The 19,137-nt window shown below is 35.1% G+C and overlaps 1 protein-coding gene across 4 annotated transcripts; it reads left to right on the forward strand.

Moving 5' to 3' along the window:
* Positions 1-217: 217 nt before the first annotated feature.
* Positions 218-4,358, forward strand: LOC110818466 (uncharacterized). Of its 4 annotated transcripts, none has more exons than XM_088218275.1 (3): positions 218-404; positions 497-566; positions 2,104-4,358. In XM_088218275.1, the coding sequence occupies exon 3, from the start codon at positions 2,128-2,130 to the stop codon at positions 4,261-4,263; it is 2,136 nt and encodes a 711-aa protein (XP_088074401.1). In that variant the 5' UTR covers positions 218-404; positions 497-566; positions 2,104-2,127; the 3' UTR covers positions 4,264-4,358. The 4 variants fall into 4 exon arrangements, with proteins under 4 accessions (XP_088074401.1, XP_088074403.1, XP_088074402.1 ...); XM_088218277.1 differs by having other exon boundaries at positions 519-566; XM_088218276.1 differs by having other exon boundaries at positions 522-566.
* The last annotated feature ends 14,779 nt before the right edge of the window (positions 4,359-19,137 follow it).

The raw sequence follows: 19,137 nt of genomic DNA on the forward strand, positions 1-19,137 counted from the left end.
TTGGAAATGAATCCTATTGGTTGACATGGCTAGTGGTGTCTCTGGAGATATATAGCTGGATTATATATTTATTTTCTTTTATAAAGTTGGATTATATATTTATTTTATGTCATTATTATATATTATATTATAATTAATACTTAATTAACGTATAAATTTGTACAAAAAAATAAAATAAAAATCAAACAGATCAGGTTAGGGAAGAAGGATCAAACGGTTAAACCAAGTCTGGTTGACTTGGGTGTCCAAAAGAAAAATAAAGTCGCATTCTCCTCTGCTTCTTCTCGGTTTCTAAACTAAACATCTCTTCGTCTCTTCTTCTTCTTCTTCTTCTCCTCAGTCTCTTAACTCAACGCCTTCAGTAGCAGTGGCAGTTGCAGTTGCAGATCTCCACTTCAGAGCTGGTGAGTTATGATGTTTCTTCTTCTTCTTCTTCTTCTTCTTCTTCTTCTTCTTCTTCTTCTTCTTCTTCTTCTTCTCTTCTTCTTCTTCTCAGTCCCTTAACTCAACGTGTCCAGCAGCAGTGGCAGTTGCAGTTGCAGTTGCAGATCTCCACTTCAGAGCTGGTGAGTTATGATGTTTCTTCTTCTTCTCTTCTTCTTCTTCTTCTTCTTCTTCTTCTTCTTTTAGCTGTAACTGTTTGAAACCTCGGTTTCCTTTGGTTTGTTTTCTACTTGTTTCTTCAGATACACTCATCAATCATGGTTGCGACCCAAAACTAGCTTTTCCTTCTTTTTTTTCTTTTTTGTTCTGTTTTGTAGATTAATTTGCTTGCTACTTGTATGAGATTTAGAAGATGAGGTTTAACAATGGAAGAATTTTTTGATAGATCTGCTCCCATATGTATATATATATATATTATATGTATAAATATTAATACCATTTTCTATGACTTGACTATTTATTATAACCACAAACTTATAGTCCGCTGATTTTATTAATGTTCAACATACACGACATTTATTGTTATTATTTAAAAGTACAATTATTAGCCATCTTATTATTAATTTCCAGTTTTTTCCATTATAATTTTGATTTTTAAACTTATAAGTGTGTTTCAATTATATTTTAAATATTTTTGCTTTAATTAATTAAGTAACAAATAAATATAATATTAATTAATTTTAAAAAATTAAAATGTACGACAGCTCGCTTTTACTCCGGAGAAACATTTTTGTTTTATTATTTCTTTTACTTTTGGGTTTTGGGGGTCCCCATTGTTCGTTTAAAAAAAAAATAAAGAAAATTATTAAATTTAATTTGTCATATTTCTTATTATTTAATTTTTAATCTTTTTTCTCTGTAATTCCTAACATTTTTTATTCATTTCAAATGCATTTTTCACAAGAAAAACTAAAATAGATACTTTTTAATTTAATAATAATATTTTTGATATTATTTTACTAAATTATTAGTCGAAATTATTTTTTAAAATTTCGAACATAATCAAATTATTTTTTAATTTTTTATTAGAAATAAAAAATTCATCGTTTAAAATTAATAAAAAGATGTAAAATAATAAAATTGCAACAAATAAAATTATAATGAAATGGCACTAAATTTACTGATTTTGTATTATGTTTAATTTCTTTTGTTTTTTCTTTGTCTTAATTACGAATTCTTAACTTTACCCAAAAAGGTTTACTGATTCTTAATTATTTGTCTTAAACTAACAAAATTTACGTGTTGAAATGGGCTAAGCTGACTGGCCCAACCCAAGTTCATTCGGCCCGGAGAGGCCCAGCCCGATCAAGCCCAAGCTCAATCTGACTGCCCAACCAGATCCATAGAATTTATTATAATTTAAATTTCTATATATATATTACAATTATTGAAAAACTTTATAATTATGAATAATTAAAAATCATTACATTTAAATTAAAAATCATAAACCATGAACCTAATAAAGAATATGTCCAAATATTAATCTGTAGAATTCAGACTAAACTCAGCGACTTCCATTATTTTTGCAGCGACTTCCAAAAGTATAAAGTTTGATCATGCGTTATTAATTATTATAGCTATATATTATTATTATTATTATCATTTATGGATTAATCCTATGGTTCTAAAATAGTAAATATAATGATTTAATCTTTTCAGGTTGAAGGAGAAAGTGGAGCCAGTATGTCAAAATTATCTGATAGAGTAAAAGTAGTATGGAATTTATGGGAGATTAGAGGGATGATAATTATGAGCTTATGTTTACAAATCATCCTCATTGTGTTTGGCTCAAAAAGAAAACGAAGTGCCAGTTTCCTAATTCGAATTCTTGTCTGGTCAGCTTATAATTCAGCAGATTGGGTGGCTATAACTGCATTGGGTAACATGGCTAGAAGCCAGGGTGATGTAAATAACGATTTTTCAAGGCCAAGCCGTGAAATTCAAGCTTTCTGGGTGCCATTTCTACTCCTACATCTTGGAGGTCCAGACAGTATCACTGCATACTCCTTGGAAGATAACGAGTTATGGCTCAGACATTTTCTTGCACTTGTTGTCCAAGCTGGAGTTGCATTTTATGTCTTCGTTAGATCTTGGAAGACAACAAAGCTAACCTTAATAGCCATTCCAATGTTTGTCACTGGCATTGTCAAGTATCTGGAGAGGACTTGTGTGCTCAGGTCATCTAGCTCTAAACATTTTCGAAGCTCATTGCTTTCCTATCCTCAAATCAAATATGTCTTAGTGAAAGAGGAAGGAACTGACAAAGAAATCCTTCGTAGGGAAATGAAAGAGGAGAGTGAGCTGACACATGATAAGGTCGACCCTAGTAGCAATTATCTATGCCAGGCTTATTACTTATTCAAGAGATCTACTTATCTGTTTGCTGAACTTATCCTTGATTACTATGAAAGAGTAGGAAGCTACTCCATCATCCATGACAAGGAGCCAACTGATGTCTTCAAACTTATAGAGACTGAGCTGGGATTAATGTACGATATGCTCTATACCAAGGCAAGCATTGTTTATTCCTTTTCGGGAATTCTTCTTCGTATCATTTGTTTCTGTTCATCTATTTCAGCTCTCATTGCCTTCTCAGTACATGTGGATAGTAGTGAATATCCATCAAGTGACATTATCATAAGCTATATATTATTAGCAGGAGCTGTTGGTCTTGAGATTTATGCATTTATCCTATTACTTAGATCAGACTGGACAAGATATTGGTTTGCTAAGCGTAAAAAAAATAAGAGTCATTCCATTTCTTTTTCTCAAGCAAAAAAGAGATGGTCGAGATCTATTGCACAACACAATCTTATAACCTTTTGCTATAGGTTGTATGACAGTGGAGAGATTAGTGATTGCAAGTGTCTATCATGGAAACCTGTGGATGAATATTTAAAAGCATTGATCTTCCAGCAACTCCTAGAAAAAGGTAACAAAATTAGCTATGATCAATACAATCTTGAGTTATGCAAGCAGTTTTTGTCTCAAAGAGGTGATTATGCACTTGAACAAAGTAATCGCTTTGATGAATTTTCTGGGAGCACAACTAAGGTAGAATTTGATCATAGTCTCCTTCTTTGGCATATTGCTACTTATCTTTGCTACATAGATGATATTCCAGAAAACACACATCGCAACAATATCGACCCAAGTTGTCTAATTAGCAAACATTTATCGAATTACATGATGTACCTTCTTGTTGAATGTCCGTTTATGCTTCCTAAAGGGATTGGTGAGATAAGGTATAGAGACACATGTAAAGAGTTGAAAAAATTTCTTGAACTAAAATTTGAGCAAAGAGACTTTTATACTCGTGTAAGAGAGGCTTCAAATGTACTATTACAAACAGAAATTGACAAGTCAGAAGATGAAAGAGGAGATCAGAATAAGTCAGTGCTTTTTGATGGGTGTAAGCTTGCTAGACAACTGCAATCACTAGATGCTGAACAAGGTTGGAACAGGCAACAAAAATGGAAGATGATTAGCGAAGTTTGGGTGGAAATGTTAGCGTATGCAGCAAGCCATTGCGGGTGGAAGGAACACGCACAGCAGCTCACTAATGGCGGCGAGTTGATCACGCATGTATGTGTGCTCATGGCTCATCTTGGCTTGAGTGAACAATATCAATTACAGAAGCAATACATTAAACGCATGGAAGTACCTTCTTGGGTAAGGTATGCTGTTGTCCCTCCAGTGTGTTGTTTTCTTGCTTGCGAGGGAATCTTCATTTTGGTAAAGAAAATGTGTGTTGGTGTGGCTGGATTAGTATGTGGAATTACTCATACTCATCCTCATCCTTCACAAGTTGAAGATTAAGATTTAATACTTTCTTGTTTTTCCATTGTAATTCTATATATGTGTCTGCACTGTTTTATAATTGATAATTTTATGTTGCGTACATATTTTTATTATTTGTTTATAAATTTTAACAGTAATGATAAAATATTAAAAGTCAGACTTATTTTGTAAAGACTACAAATTATAATTTTATATTTAAATATATGAAAAACAAATATTGTCTTTAATTTTTAATCAAAAATATTTTTTATTTTACTTGTTTTCTTACAAAGGTAATCTTGAAACTTTGAAACTAAGGTTAAAAGGTATATCAAATGGGTTTTCAAATCATAGATAATTTATATAACTTGATGACACTTGATATAAACATACAAAACTCTTGCATACAAATAATAGTTATCACATAAATAATTAACTTTATAAAAAATATAATTTTTTTAATTTATAAAATACAATATCAAATATAATTGGTACCCATATCGACAAATAGATAGAATATTGACTTATACGTTCAATATCAACGATGTTTAGACTCAAAATGCTAAAAAATAATGAAGGCGGCTCGTTAGATCAAGAATGTTTCTTGGGACGTCATTGTATCCCTATAGATGAAATATAATTAAGTTATCTTTGATTTATATTATATATATGTGTGTGTGTGAACAAGGATCTAACGGTTGAGCCAAGTCTAGTTGACTCGGTGTCCAAAAGACAGACTTCTTTTCTTCTTCTTCTTCGTCTCCTTCTCAGTCTCTTAACTAAACATCGCCAGTAGCAATGACAGTTGCAGTTGTGGATCTCCACTTCAGAGCTGGTGAGTTACGATGTTTTTTCTTCTTTTTCTTTTTTTTTTTTGTTGTAATTATTCGACTTAAAAAAAAAAAAAAAAACGTGCTCTGACAAAATTCATGTGTTGCAATTGGGTAAGCTGACTGGACCAACCCAAGTCCATTCGGCCCAGATAGGGCTAGCCCAGTCAAAGGCCCAAGCTCAATCTAAACCCATCTTACAGCTCCAATCTGATACATAGAATTTATTATAATTTAAGGAAGTCCTTCATAGGGAAATGAAAGAGGAGAGTGAGCTAACACATGATAAGGTTGACCCTAGTAGCAATTATCTATGCCAAGCGTATTACTTATTCAAGACATCTACTTATCTCTTTGCTGAACTCGTCCTTGATTACTATGAAAGAGTAGGAAGCTACTGTAACACCTGGGCCCGGAAATTTGGTCCAGGGTGATTTTTCAAGTTATAAAATATATATATATATATATATATATGAATAATTAAAATTTTATTTTAATTTAATTTTGGTTAAATTTTTGAAAAAAAAAATAAATTATGAACGAAATTGAAAATAATTCTAGAGAAAATAGGTGAAAGTGTGAATAAGGAGGGTGTTTTTGAAAAAAAATTTAAAAATCAGGGGTAAAATAGTAAAAAATAAAAGTTTGGCCGCATGGGACGACTCAGCCAGCAGCCACGATGAGTCAGAACGTGCTGCGTTGCTGACACACTGACCTCAGCTCCATGCAGGAGGCCACGCGGGCGATCCTTATTCACACTTTCGTCTATACTACTTAAAATGCTTACTATTATATTGTGTGCATTAAATTGCTAGTTTTAATTGCCTTCTTGGTTATTTAGTTTACCTAACCGCATAGCCTTTATTTGTTGAATTGTTTTATAATAAATATCTCAATCATGTTTCTTGATGTACATATCACCTATTTGCATGACTTATTATTGATATGTAAATATGAGATATTGGTATGTCATTGGTAATTGGTTAATTGTGTGAATCTATGTACGAAATGCTTACTGGGTACCCTAGGAAAGAGTAGACGGACCCGGTACATAGAAAATCCTACTTGGACATTATCTCAGTCGGACAGGGCTGAAAAGTCTCATACCGAAAGAGTTTAGGAGATATAGTTCACTCTCATACCGGACGGGGTATCGAGACGATGGTGTTTGGAACCCATTACCGAATGGGATATGCGGACGACCGGTTAATTGACAACTTTGGATATTGGGTTCACGTGTAGGAGGACATCCTTATGGACCTCCAGAGGTATCAGTAAGCAAATAAAAAAATTAGTATTCTTGCTCACTTGCACATAAAATCATAATGTTATTTGAGTTATTGTCTTTATAGGTCGATTTTAGAAACTCATAACGGTCAGTATGGAATAAACAGTTTTATGTCAAATGAATTTATCTAAATTAAGGGCTCCATTAGTTATTTTATAATTTTACCGACCTTCAGTTGACTGTATCAGTGATTAGTGTGATATTCTTACTGAATTATTGTAGTTCATCTCTGTATTTAACAATTTCATATCAAGATCCAGATACTCAACAGCGGGAGGGTTGTGAGTAAAGGTTAAATATGGGACCCCATCTAAGTTGCCAGTGGAGGTTAATCCCATAAGATTTTAGTTTCATTTCTGTTTCTGTTATTTTAACTTTTTTAAAAAGGACATTCCAGTAACCCTATTAGACATCCTAATTTACTATGTAAGGAATATAAACCCTAATTATTATTTGTTTTCGCTATTTTAATATATATTCATTCTCTTAAGATTTCAGACCTTTATAGTTGGTATCAGAGCCACGTTCCTTGGAATCATTCCTTATACAGTGATTAAATCACTAGAATATAACTCCTCACTCAACCATTTATTGTGAAATGTAGGAATAAGGATATAAGGAGAAGAATGCCCCCGGTAAACCGAGCGGCCCGGGATGGGTCGCTTTGAGAGAATGTTAATTGACTCTTTGAGATGCTGGAGAGATTTATCTCTGTCTAGCAGGCTTGAAAAGAAAGGAATGAGATGTATGACCCTTCATCACTGCCTTAGTTTGAGCCACCCTTGCAGTGAGAATATCTGGTGCCGCTTCGGTACAGCTCTGCTCCTTCAATGTATCATCCAACATCGCCACAGTACAATTTAGTGCCCCTACCATATAATCAGGTGCTGCTATATGGTCGTCCAGCCCCTCCCCAACATAATCCAATCCCTCTTCCACAGGATCTAGTTTCACCCAGAATGGATCTAGGCTACATTGAGATGTACAAGAGATTAAACTCATCTACATTTGTAGGGGCATCTTCCTTCGAAGAGACCGAGTATCGGTTAGCAGAGACAGAGAAGGTTTTCGCAACTCTTGGGGTGGTTCTTGAACAGAATATTGTACTTACCACCTATATGCTCGTTAGTGATGCAAGTCGCTGGTGGCAGCTAAAGCAGGCCATCATACCCATTCTGGTCATTTGGGAACAGTTCCTGGTAGCCTTAAATGCGGAGTACCTCCCAGAGCGTCTTTAGCATTTGAAGCAAATGGAGTTTGCACACCTGGTCTAGGGTGATATGATAGTGTCAGAGTATGCCCGAAGGTTCCTAGAATTGCCGGTATTCCCCTAAGAGTATAATAGACAAAGGTAGAAAGATAATGAAGTTTGAGTGGGGCCCATGTCCTGAGATTAGGCAACAGTTGTATGTGTTTGAACTCAGCATCTACTCAGCAGTTCTGGCCAAGACACAATTAATAGAGAGGAACCTTCGTGTCTTCCCTCTAGCAGTGGGCAATTCCAGACCCCAGTTCTACATAGCAGACCAGCTCCTACTACACTGATTCAGCGGAACAAGAGACCTAGGCCTGTGACTCAAGCTCCTCCTCAGGCCCAAGCAGCAGGACGCGGTAGGACTTATTAGCATTGTGTTAAAAATCATAGAGACCGACTCTACAATCACCTCAACAATACCTACCGTATATATAAAAGAGCCCAACACTATGCAAAAGAGTGTCTACAAAATCAGAATTAGACCAGACCTCCCATCCAGGACAGAGCTTACACCTCATCCAGTAGGATGCTGAAGCTAACCCGAACGTGATATAGGGTACATACCCTATCTGTAACCACCTTGCACATGTTTTGATTGATACTAGTGCTTCAAATTCTTTTGTCTTATATGCTTTTGCAAAAAAATTGAATGTATTATCTGAAAATCTTGATTATGTGCTGTTTGTGTCTACTCCTGAGCATGGGACACTATTAGGGGATGTCATATACAAAGCTTTATAGAGATAGCCGATAGGGAATTGAGCGTAGACCTAATAGAAATAAACACAGAATTTTGATGTGATTCGAGAGATGAACTAGTTAGCGGCGTATCACACCACTGTAGACTATTTTTATAAGAAGTTTGTATTCAATCTTTTTAATGAAGAATCATTCATAAATTAATAAAAGTGTTAGATATTTTTTTCCTCATGACAATTGTATTGTTATATAACGTTTTAACTCGGTTGTCTTTACTACATTAGGGAAGGCTAAGAAAGAAATTTGCATTCAAGAGATCTCTGTGGTCTGAAAATTTTTAAATATATTCTCTGATGAACTACCCAGACTACCAGTAGATGGGGAAGTTGAATTTATCATATATCTTCATCCTAACACCCAGCCCATCTTAGTTGCCCATTACCGCATGAGTCAGGTAGAGATGGAAGATCTGAAGAAATAGATCAAAGAATTATAGGTTAATGGGTTCATCTAACATAATGTATCTCCTTGGGGTGTTGGAGTCACGTTTGCGAGAAAGGATGATGGGTCCCTGAGGTTGTGTATTGACTACAGGGGATTGAATAGAGTCACAATCAAGAACAAGTATTCCCTCTCCCGGATTGAAAGTCTTTTCGATCAGTTACATGGTGCTTAGGTTTTCTTTAAGATAAACTTTTGTTTAAGTTACCATCAGGTAAAGATCAGAGCAGAGGACACTCCCAAGACAGCCTTCTGAATCAGGTAAGGACACTATGAGTTCTTGGTCATACCATTTGTGTTAACAAATGCGTCAGTCATTTTTATGAACTTGATGAACAGGGTTTTTAGGCAATTTTTAGATCAGTTCATTATTGTGTTCATTGATGATATCCTGATATATTCAAAAAGCAGAGAGAAATAGTCTCATCACTTGATTCAAGTTTTATAAGTTCTTAGGGAAAAGAAGTTGTATGCATATTGAGTAAGTGTGGGTTCTGCCTTGAGCAGACTACCTTTCTGGGGCACATAATATCAAAGGATGGGGTGTCAGTGAATCCTGATAAGGTTGAGGCAGTACTCGGTTGAAAAAAATTGACTTCGGTTAAGGAAACCAATAGCATTTTAGGAATGGAAGGATATTAACGCAAGTTTGTTGAATGATTTTCTAGTCTAGCCGCTCTTTTAACCAGACTTACAAAGAAGAATGTCAAGTTTGAGAGGAACGAGGATTGCGAAAGGAGCTTTACAGAACTCAAGAAGCGGTTAACTGCCGCACCCATTTTTGCTCTACCGAGTGGGATAGGTGGATACACAGTATATAGTGATGTCTCTTACTTGGGGTTGGGTTGTGTTCTAATGCAGCACGGGAAGATTATAGCTTATGTGTTCAGGCAGTTCAAAAGTCACGATAAGAATTACCCCACCCATGACTTGAAACTTGTCGCTATTATTCACACTCTGAAGACCTAGCACCATTACTTGTATAGGGAGTCTTTTAATATTTATACAGATCATAAGAGCTTGAAGTATATATTTACTCATAAGGATTTCAATATGCGTCAAAGGTGTTGGATAGAGCTCCTCAATGACTACGATTGTAGGATTTTGTATCACCCGGATAAGGCCAATGTGGTAGCTGACGCACTCAACAGAAAAAGTGCAGGTATGTTGACTCACTTAATAGTTTCTGAATGTAGGGTAATAGGGGCTGCGCAACAGATACAACTTCGGGACTTGAAAAGGGTTATATTCCTAACCCATCTAACTATCCAACCCGAATTGATTTAGAGAATAAAGGAAGCTCAATTGACTGATTCTACTCTAGTAGCTCTACAGAACAGGGAGTAAATCTAGAATTCTGAGTCTCTGCCGATGGGTTACTCAGGTTTCAGGATACGGTATGTGTCCCATGTGACAGTAAATTAAAAAATAGACATCATGACAGAGACTCATAACTCAAAATTTACCATGCATCCCGGAAGTACTAAGATATACCAAAGTATACGACCTCATTTTTGGTGGAGCGGGATAAAAAGAGAAATCGATGATTTCGTCTCCAAGTGCCTTGTATGTCAATAAGTTAAGGTGGAGCACCAATATCCAAGTGGGCTATTTCAGTCATTACCGATCTCATAGTGGAAATGAGAACATATTACCATGAATTTTGTAATAGGGTTGTCCAAGGCATGCTCAGGATATGATGATATCTTGGTAATTGTTGACCAGCTCACCAAGTCCTCTCATTTCTTGTCCATCAAAATGATCGACCCTTAAATAAAATAGCAATAATTTACATCCGAGAGATAGTCAGACTACATGGAGTTCTGGTGATAGTGGTATCCGACAGAGACCCAAGGTTCATCTCTCAGTTTTAATCTAGTTTTCAGCAAGCAATAGGAACTAAACTATCCCTCAGTACCACATTCTAACCTCAAACCGATGGACAATCAGAACGGATAATTTGCACACTGGAAGATATGCTTTGAGTTTATGTTCTAGACTTCAGAGACCATTGGGATGATCACCTACCCTTGATAGAGTTTGCCAATAATGACATCTACCAAGTAAGTTAATGCGTAGCCCCGTATAAGGCATTGTATGGCTGACCCTATAGGTCACCGATCTATTGGGAAAAGGTGAGTGATAGAAAATTATTTTGCCCATATCTTATAGAGGAGACTGCAGCCAAGATAGTTAATATGAAGAAGAACATCCAGACATCTCAGAGTAGGCCGAGAGTTTTGCGGACACCTAGAGGAGAGATTTAGAATTTAAGAAAGGTGATTGAGTGTTTATTAAGGTCACCCCTTTCAAGGGGATCAGTAGGTTTGGTAAGAGAAAAAAATTAAATCCCCCAGTTCATTGGACCATTTGAAATCTTGGACAGAATTGGTACGTCCGCCTACAGATTAGCACTACCTCCAGAGCTATCCAGAGTCCATAACGTGTTTCATGTGTCTATGTTACGTAAATACAACCCAATCCCTCGTATATCCTATCTCACGAGCCACTTTCACTTCAAGAGGATCTATCATATGAGGAGGTAACGGCAGGTATTGTGAACCAGAAGAGCAAAGTACTTCGCAATAGAGAAATTTCTTTTGTCAATGTCTTATAGCAGAATCACACAAAGGAAGACACCAGTTGGGAGCCAGAATCGGACTTCAGAGCGCAGTACTCTCAACTGTTTAACTAGCAAGATGGCAACAAATTTGATAGACCAATTTTTTCTTAAGGGGGAGGAGAGTTGTAACACCTATACTCAGAAATTTGGCATGGGGTGATTTTTCAAGTTCTAAATATATATATATGAATAATTAAAGTTTTATTTTAATTTAATTTTGGTTAATTTTTAAAAAATAAATAAATTAGAGACGAAACTGAAAATAATTCTAAAGAAAATTGGTGAAAGTGTGAATAAATGGGGTGTTTTTGAAAGAAAAATTAAAAATCAGGGGTAAATTCATAAAAAGAGAAAATTTGGCCACATAGGACGGTCCAGTCAGCAGCTACGACGAGTCAGAACGTGCCAAACGGCGGACATGCTGACCTCAGCTCCATGTGGGAGCCCATACAAGCGATATGCGTGCCTAGGTGATCCGACAGTCTAGATCGCATCTCACGTGCACAAACAGTCTAAATGCATTACCTCTTTAGATGCGAACGAACGGACAAGATTGATCACGATGGACGGTTCAAATTCGCCCATGCAATCGACCTAAATAGGCAATAATCGGATGACTCTCCTCGCTCCACATTGACGCGAATGGACAGTCAGTATCAGAGATAAAAGAGATATTTAAACCTCTCTTCAATCAGCCTCGAAACCTTAGTCGACATCCAGCCGGAGAAGAAGGAGAAGGAGGCAACGAAAGAGAAGACCAACTACCAGAGGGACGTCGCCGTCGCCGCCACCGCCAACCGCTAAGAGATGTAAAATTTTCTCCTTTTCGCTCGGAATTAATCCCCGAGTCTCCTTATGCCCATATCAAAGCCAAAGGGTCGACTAGTGAGCCGAAAATCACGAGCAAGGTTTAGCCGAGCTGCCGCATCCAAAATCTAAGACCCTCTTCGATGATCTCTTTCTATTTCTTGTTTTATGCGATTTTTTTACTACCGTGTTCTCTATCCTTTTCTGGTGCAGGTTAGCCGAAGGAAAACTTCAGTCGCAAAGGAGAACCAGCAGAGCCACTGCACCCGGAGACCTTCCACCGATAAGATTTCGATTTTTTATCTTTTTCAGCCAACCGATGCCTCCTAACTTGAATTTTTATAGGTTTACGTGTAAAATCCCCTAAAATCGGTCAAAATCGGCCTAGCCAAGGTGAACTGCCGCCGTGGGCGGCAGAGTTGGTGCCACCGTGTTGGAATTCTAAAATTGACCGAAAAGGTTTTTCGATGCCTATGTTGGCCTTTTGGAGTATTTGTGGGTACATAACAGGTGTTTTAATTTATGCAGGAAAAATCCAAGAAACCCGAGGACCGATAGGATGCGTAATGAAAAGTACGGTGTTTCAGATATCGAACTGTGGTAAGAATCTCTCACTTTTTTTTTGTTACGGTAAATTGAAGTTTAATAATTAATTATGCTGTGTTTTGTGAAAATTAGAAAATCCTAAGATTAATTACAAGTCACTAGTGGATGCAGAACAAGTCAGTGTATATTTGTTTAGTATTTATTTTTCTCTTATACTGCTTAAAATGCTTACTATTATATTGTATACATTAAATTGCTAGTTTTAATTGTCTTCTCAGTTATTTAGTTTATTTAACTGCATAGACCTCATTTGTTGAATTATTTTGCAATAAATATCTCAATCATATTTCTTAATGTATGTATCTCCTATTTGCATGACTTACTGTTGATATGTAAATATGAGATATTAGTATGTCACTGATGATTGGTTAATGGTGTGAATCTATATACGAAAGGCTTACTAGGTACCCTGGGAAAGAGTGGACAGATCTGATACATAGGAAACCCTACCATTGATATTACCTCGGTCGAACAGGGTTGAAAAGTCTCATATTGGAATGGTTTAGGAGATATGGTTCACCTTCATACTGGACGAGATATCGAGGCGATAGTGTTTAGTGCTCATTACCAGACGGGGTATGGGAACAGCTGATTAATTGACAACTTTGGATATTGGGTTCACGCATAAGGGGACATCCCTATGGACCCACAGATGTACCAATAAGCAGATAAAAAAACATTGTTGTTTTTACTCATTTGTACATGAAATCATAATGTTATTTGAGTTATTGTCTTTATAAGTCGATTTTAAAAACTCGTAACAGTAAGTATGAAATAAATAATTTTATGTTAAATAAATTTACCTATATTAAGGGTTCTATTAGTTATTTTATAATTTTTACCAACCTTTGGTTGTCCATATCAATTATTAGTGTGATATTCTTATTGGAGTAGTGTAGTTCATCCCCTTATTTAACAATTTCATATCAAGAAGATTAAGATTCAGATCCTCAACAGTAGGAGGGTTGCAAGTAAAAGTTCCCTCTAAGATCTCATCTAAGTTACTAGTAGAGATTAACCCCTTAAGATTTTAGTTTCATTTCTGTTTATGTTATTTTAACTTCTTTAAAATGGACATTCTCATATCCCTATTGGGCATTATAATTTACTGTGTAAGGAATGTAAACCCTAATTATTATTTATTTTTACTATTTTAATATATATTCCTTCCAATGTTTTGGGCTTTTACAGCTACTCCATCATCCATAGCAAGGAGCCAATTGATGTCTTCAAGCTTATAGAGACTGAGCTCGGATTAATGTATGATACGCTCTATACCAAGGCAAGTATTAGGAATTCTTCTTCATTGCATTTTTTTTGTTCATCTTTTTCGACACTCATTGTTTTCTTAGTACATGTGGATAGTAGTGAATATCCATCAAGTGACATTTCCATAAGCTATATATTATTAGCGGGAGCGGTTGGTCTTAAGATTTATGCATTTATCATATTACTTAGATCAGACTGGATAAAATATTGGTTTGCTAAGCTTAAACAAAAGACAGGTAATTCCAATTCTTTTTCTTGAGCTAAAAAGAAGAGATGGTCGAGATCTATTGCACAACATAATCTTATCACTTTTTGTAATAGGTTATATGACAGTGGAGAGATCAGTGATTACAAGTGTCTAACATGGAAACCTGTGGATGAAGATTTACAAATGTAAAGACTCGAAACTTAAATGGAAATAAATTCATAAATTAAATGCAGAAGTGAATAATAGAGTTAGGGTTTACATTCCTTACACAATAGTTTAGAATACCTAATAGGGCCATAGGAATGTCCCTTCTAAAAGACAAACGGTGATTAAAAAAATGAATAAATAAATATCCTAGAACAACTTTCACTAGTACTTGAAGGGAGTTCAGGTGGTGAACTACTCACAACCCTCTTACTGATCGGGATCTGGATCTTGGTCTTCTTGAACTAAAATGGTTAATAAAAGGGTGAGCTACACTATCTCCATAAGAATATCACACTAATCACAGATACGGAAAAACTGAATATTGGTAAAAATTAAAAAAATAACTAATAGAGTCATTGCTTTATTTAAATACACTTAAACTTGAAGACGTTTGTTTAATACTTACTATAACAAGTTTTTCAAAGATAACCTATGAACACTCATATTCATACATTTTATTTTTACATATAAGAGTATAAGAGACAATAACCTTCCCTTTTTACCTGCTTACTGGTACCTCTGGGGGTCCATAGGGATGTCTCCCTACTCATGAACCCAATATCCAATTTAAACAATTAACCAGCTATCCCCATACCCTGTTCGGTAATGAGTGCTAAATATTTCATTGTCTCGATACTCCATTCGGTATGAAGGTGAACCATACCTCGCAAATCTTTCCAGTAAGGGACATCCCAGCCCCGTTCAACTAAGATAACGTTCACTGTAGGATTCCCTATGTACCGGATTCGTCTATTTTTTCTCTAGGTACCTAGTAAGTCTTTCACATAGAGATCTCTATCAATAAAACAAACAACTACATAATACAAATATCTCATTGTATATTCATAGATCAATAAAACGACATTTAAGCAATGATATAACTTATCATAACAAGGGATCAAGTAACCAGATAACCGAATAAACCAAATAAATCGATAAGACAACTGAAACTATAAATTAAGAACGTGCATAATACGATAACAAGCAAGTAGGATAGTGCATAAAAATAAACAGGAAATCAAGACAGTTGTGAACTAACTGGTTCTGACTTCACTAGTAATCTGTAATTATTTTTTGAGTTTTCTACATTTTTAGAAAAATATGAAATTATACATCGTTAAGTTTCAATTTACTATAATGGAGAATAGAGTGAAGGATCCTTACCTAAACGGTATTCTAAAACGTCGAGCTGTCTATTACGCCTCTTATCAGATATCGAATTTCCTTAATTTTTTCTATGAAATCTAAAACACTTGTCACATACCTAAAAATACTCTAAAAATCCAAAATCAGTGTCCAAAACTCATTCCGACCAATTTTGGAGTTTCAACACGGCATCCTCGCCGTGCTCCAGCGCTGGCTCTGCCGCCCACGGCAGCGGCTCGCCTCGGCCAGGCTGGTTTTGGCTAATTATGGCTGTATTCCTATAGAAAAACACGTTAGCACCTCGATTGGCTAAAAAATCACAAAAAAAACTAAACCTGCCGAGGGGAGGACATCTGGGTGCAGTAGCTCCGTCGGTCCTCCTTTGTGGCGAGGTTCTTTCTTTAACTAACCTGCATAGAAAAGAATGGTGAACACAATAATTAAAAAATCACGTGAAACGATAATCGGGAAGGGGCTCATCAGAGGGATTTTGAGGTTTTGGCCACCGCGGCTCCGTCGGGCTTTGCCTGCAGTTTTCGGGTCACTCATCGTCCCTTTTGCTCCTATTTGTCCACATGAGTGTTCGGAATCGAATTCCGAGTGGGTAGGGGGAATTTTTACTTTTTTGGCAGTCGGTGATAGCTTTGGTGCAGCGATGATCGGTGGTCGACCTCTTTCTCTGACGTCGGTTCTTCTTCTCCGACGGGGGCTGGTGACTAAAGTTCGAGGTCTAGTGTGATGTGAAGTATTTATACCCATCTCGCTTGATTTGGATCGTCCATCGCGATCGATCTCGTCCGTCCGATCGCGTTTAAGGAAAAAATAAATCTGGATCGTCTATCACGATTTGATATTGGTCGTCTGATCGCGCTTGAGGAAAAAATGAATCTAGGCCATCCATTACAATTTAATCTTGGCCGTCCGATCGCACTTAAGAAGGAAATAAATCAAGGCCGTCCATGCGCATGAAATCAATCCTGGACCGTCCGATCGCGGGATACGCGAATCACCCGCGTGGCCTCTCGCATGGCACCGTTGTCAGCGTGCCTTGCCATGCGGCGTGCTCTGGTTCGTCGGAGCTGTTAACTATGCAGTCCTACGTGGCACAAATTTTTCTATTTGTATTTTGACTCCCCTGTTTCTATTTTTTCTTTTAAAAACACCACTCGAACCTAAATTTTTACCTATTTTTTTAAAAATTATTTTCGATTACATCGTTAACCTATTTTTTCAATAAGTTCAACAAAATTAAATTAAATTAATTTATAAACAATTTTTTATTCATTTTTAAATCACTAAAATTGATCTCGGGCCAAATTTTAGACTCGGGTATTACAACAAACATTGATCTTTCTGCATCTCCTAGAAAAAAGTAACAAAATTAGCTATGATCAATATAATCTTGAGGAATGCAAGCTGCTTTTATCTCAAGAGGTGATTATGCACTTGAACAAAGTAATCACTTTGATGAATTTTCTTGGAGCACAACTAAGATGGAATTTGATCAAAGTCTCCTTCTTTGGCACATTGCTACTTATCTTTGCCATAAAAATGATATTCCAAAAGATACATATAGTAATAATATTGACCCAAATTGTTAAATTAGCAAACATTTATCGAATTACATGATGTACCTTCTTGTTGAGTGTCCATTTATGCTTCCCAAAGGGATTGGTGAGATAAGATATAGAGACACATGTAAAGAGTTGAAAAATTTTCTTCAACTAAAATTTGAGCAAATAGATTTTTGCACTCGTGTAAGAGAGGCTTCAAATGTAGCGTTACAAATAAAAATTAACAAGTCAGAATATGAAAGAGGATACCAGAATAAGTCAGTATTTTTTTATGGATGTAAGCTTGCTAGATAACTGCAATCACTAGATGCAGAACAAGGTTGGAACAAGCAACAAAAATGGAAGATGATTAACAGAGTTTGGGTGGAAATGTTAGCGTATGCAGTGAGTCACTGCGAGTGGAAAGAGCACCCACAACAACTCACTAATGGTGGGGAGTTGATCACACATGTATGTGTGCTCATGGCTCATCTTGGTTTGAGTGAACAATATCAATTACATAAGCAATATATTAAACGCATGGAAGTACCTTCTTGGGCAAGGTATGATGTTGTTCCTCCTGTGTTTTGTTATCTTGCTTGTGAGGGAATTTTTTTCTTGGTAAAGGAAATGTGTATTGGTGTAGTTGCATTAGTACGTGGAACTACTCATACTCATCCTTCACAAGTTGAAGATTAAGATTTAATATTTTCTTGTTTCTCACTTGTAATTTCATGTGTCTTGCAGTCAGTACTTTAAATTTGATAATTTTGTAATAAATATTTATTTGTATTATATATCTATAAATTTTAATAATATTAATAGAATAGTTATTCACTAAAAGTATTTTTAATTAAAATCTATTTGGTATTTTAAAAAAATAATTATAAAATGTACATACACTTAAAAAAGAAAAACAGAAATCATACCTTCGGTACAAATAAATAGTTAAAATTTCAAGTATAAATTTCTATTAAAAATTACAAATTGTAGTTTTTATATTTAAACGTATTAAAAACTGATCTTGCCTTTAGTTTTAACCAAAAATTATTTTTTTATTTTATTTATTTAGTTGTAAAATCAAAACATTAAGATTGAATCATATTTTTGGTAAAAGTGACTTTTTGAAATTTTAAGTACAAATTTTTATTAAAAATCAAAGTTATTTTCTGAAAATTACCAGATGTAATTTCTATATTTAAACATATTTAAAATTGATATTAACTTTCGTTCTCACTAAAAACAATTTTTCATTTTACTTATTTGATCGGAAAAATAATTTCAAAACATTAAAAGTAAAGTTTAAAAAAAAAAATTACCCCAAATAGGATCTCAAACCATTCGCATACATATTATATACAAGGAGGATTGAGCTTTAAATTTTTAAATAAATGTGATATATTTTTTAAAATTTTAAACGTATAATTAATCAATAAGAAACAAAAATGATGAAGAAATAAAATTAATTACTAATGTTAATTAATAAATAAAGTTATAATCAATTAGTTACATAGTGATAATTCTTTGTAAGTAATTAATTCAAGTCTATTTTATTTAATTAATTAGAAGATATTTTTTTATAATTAAAAAACTAATTAGTGAGGTGTTATATAATACGAAACTTTTTCGTATCGAATAATTAAAAATCAGTAATTAAAACAGAAAAAGAAAATTGAAACATCAATTTTTGTTACATTTAATTAACAATAGTGATTTACGATTACTACAAAAAAAAAAAAAAAAAGGACAGGCGCAGGGTGTCGAACCCGAGGTCAATGAGTGTTCACGTGAGGCTACAGCTTTATACATGGTCAATGTTGTGCTGCTAGATGAGAAATAGATGTGGGAGTTTTTTTATAATGTTGTTTTCAGTATCCTAATATGCACTATATTAATTATTGTATTATATTATTATTATAAT

The sequence above is a fragment of the Carica papaya genome, chromosome 4 (assembly GCF_054855325.1).
Source record: "Carica papaya isolate Zhongbai chromosome 4, ASM5485532v1, whole genome shotgun sequence".
Classification (NCBI taxonomy): domain Eukaryota; kingdom Viridiplantae; phylum Streptophyta; class Magnoliopsida; order Brassicales; family Caricaceae; genus Carica; species Carica papaya.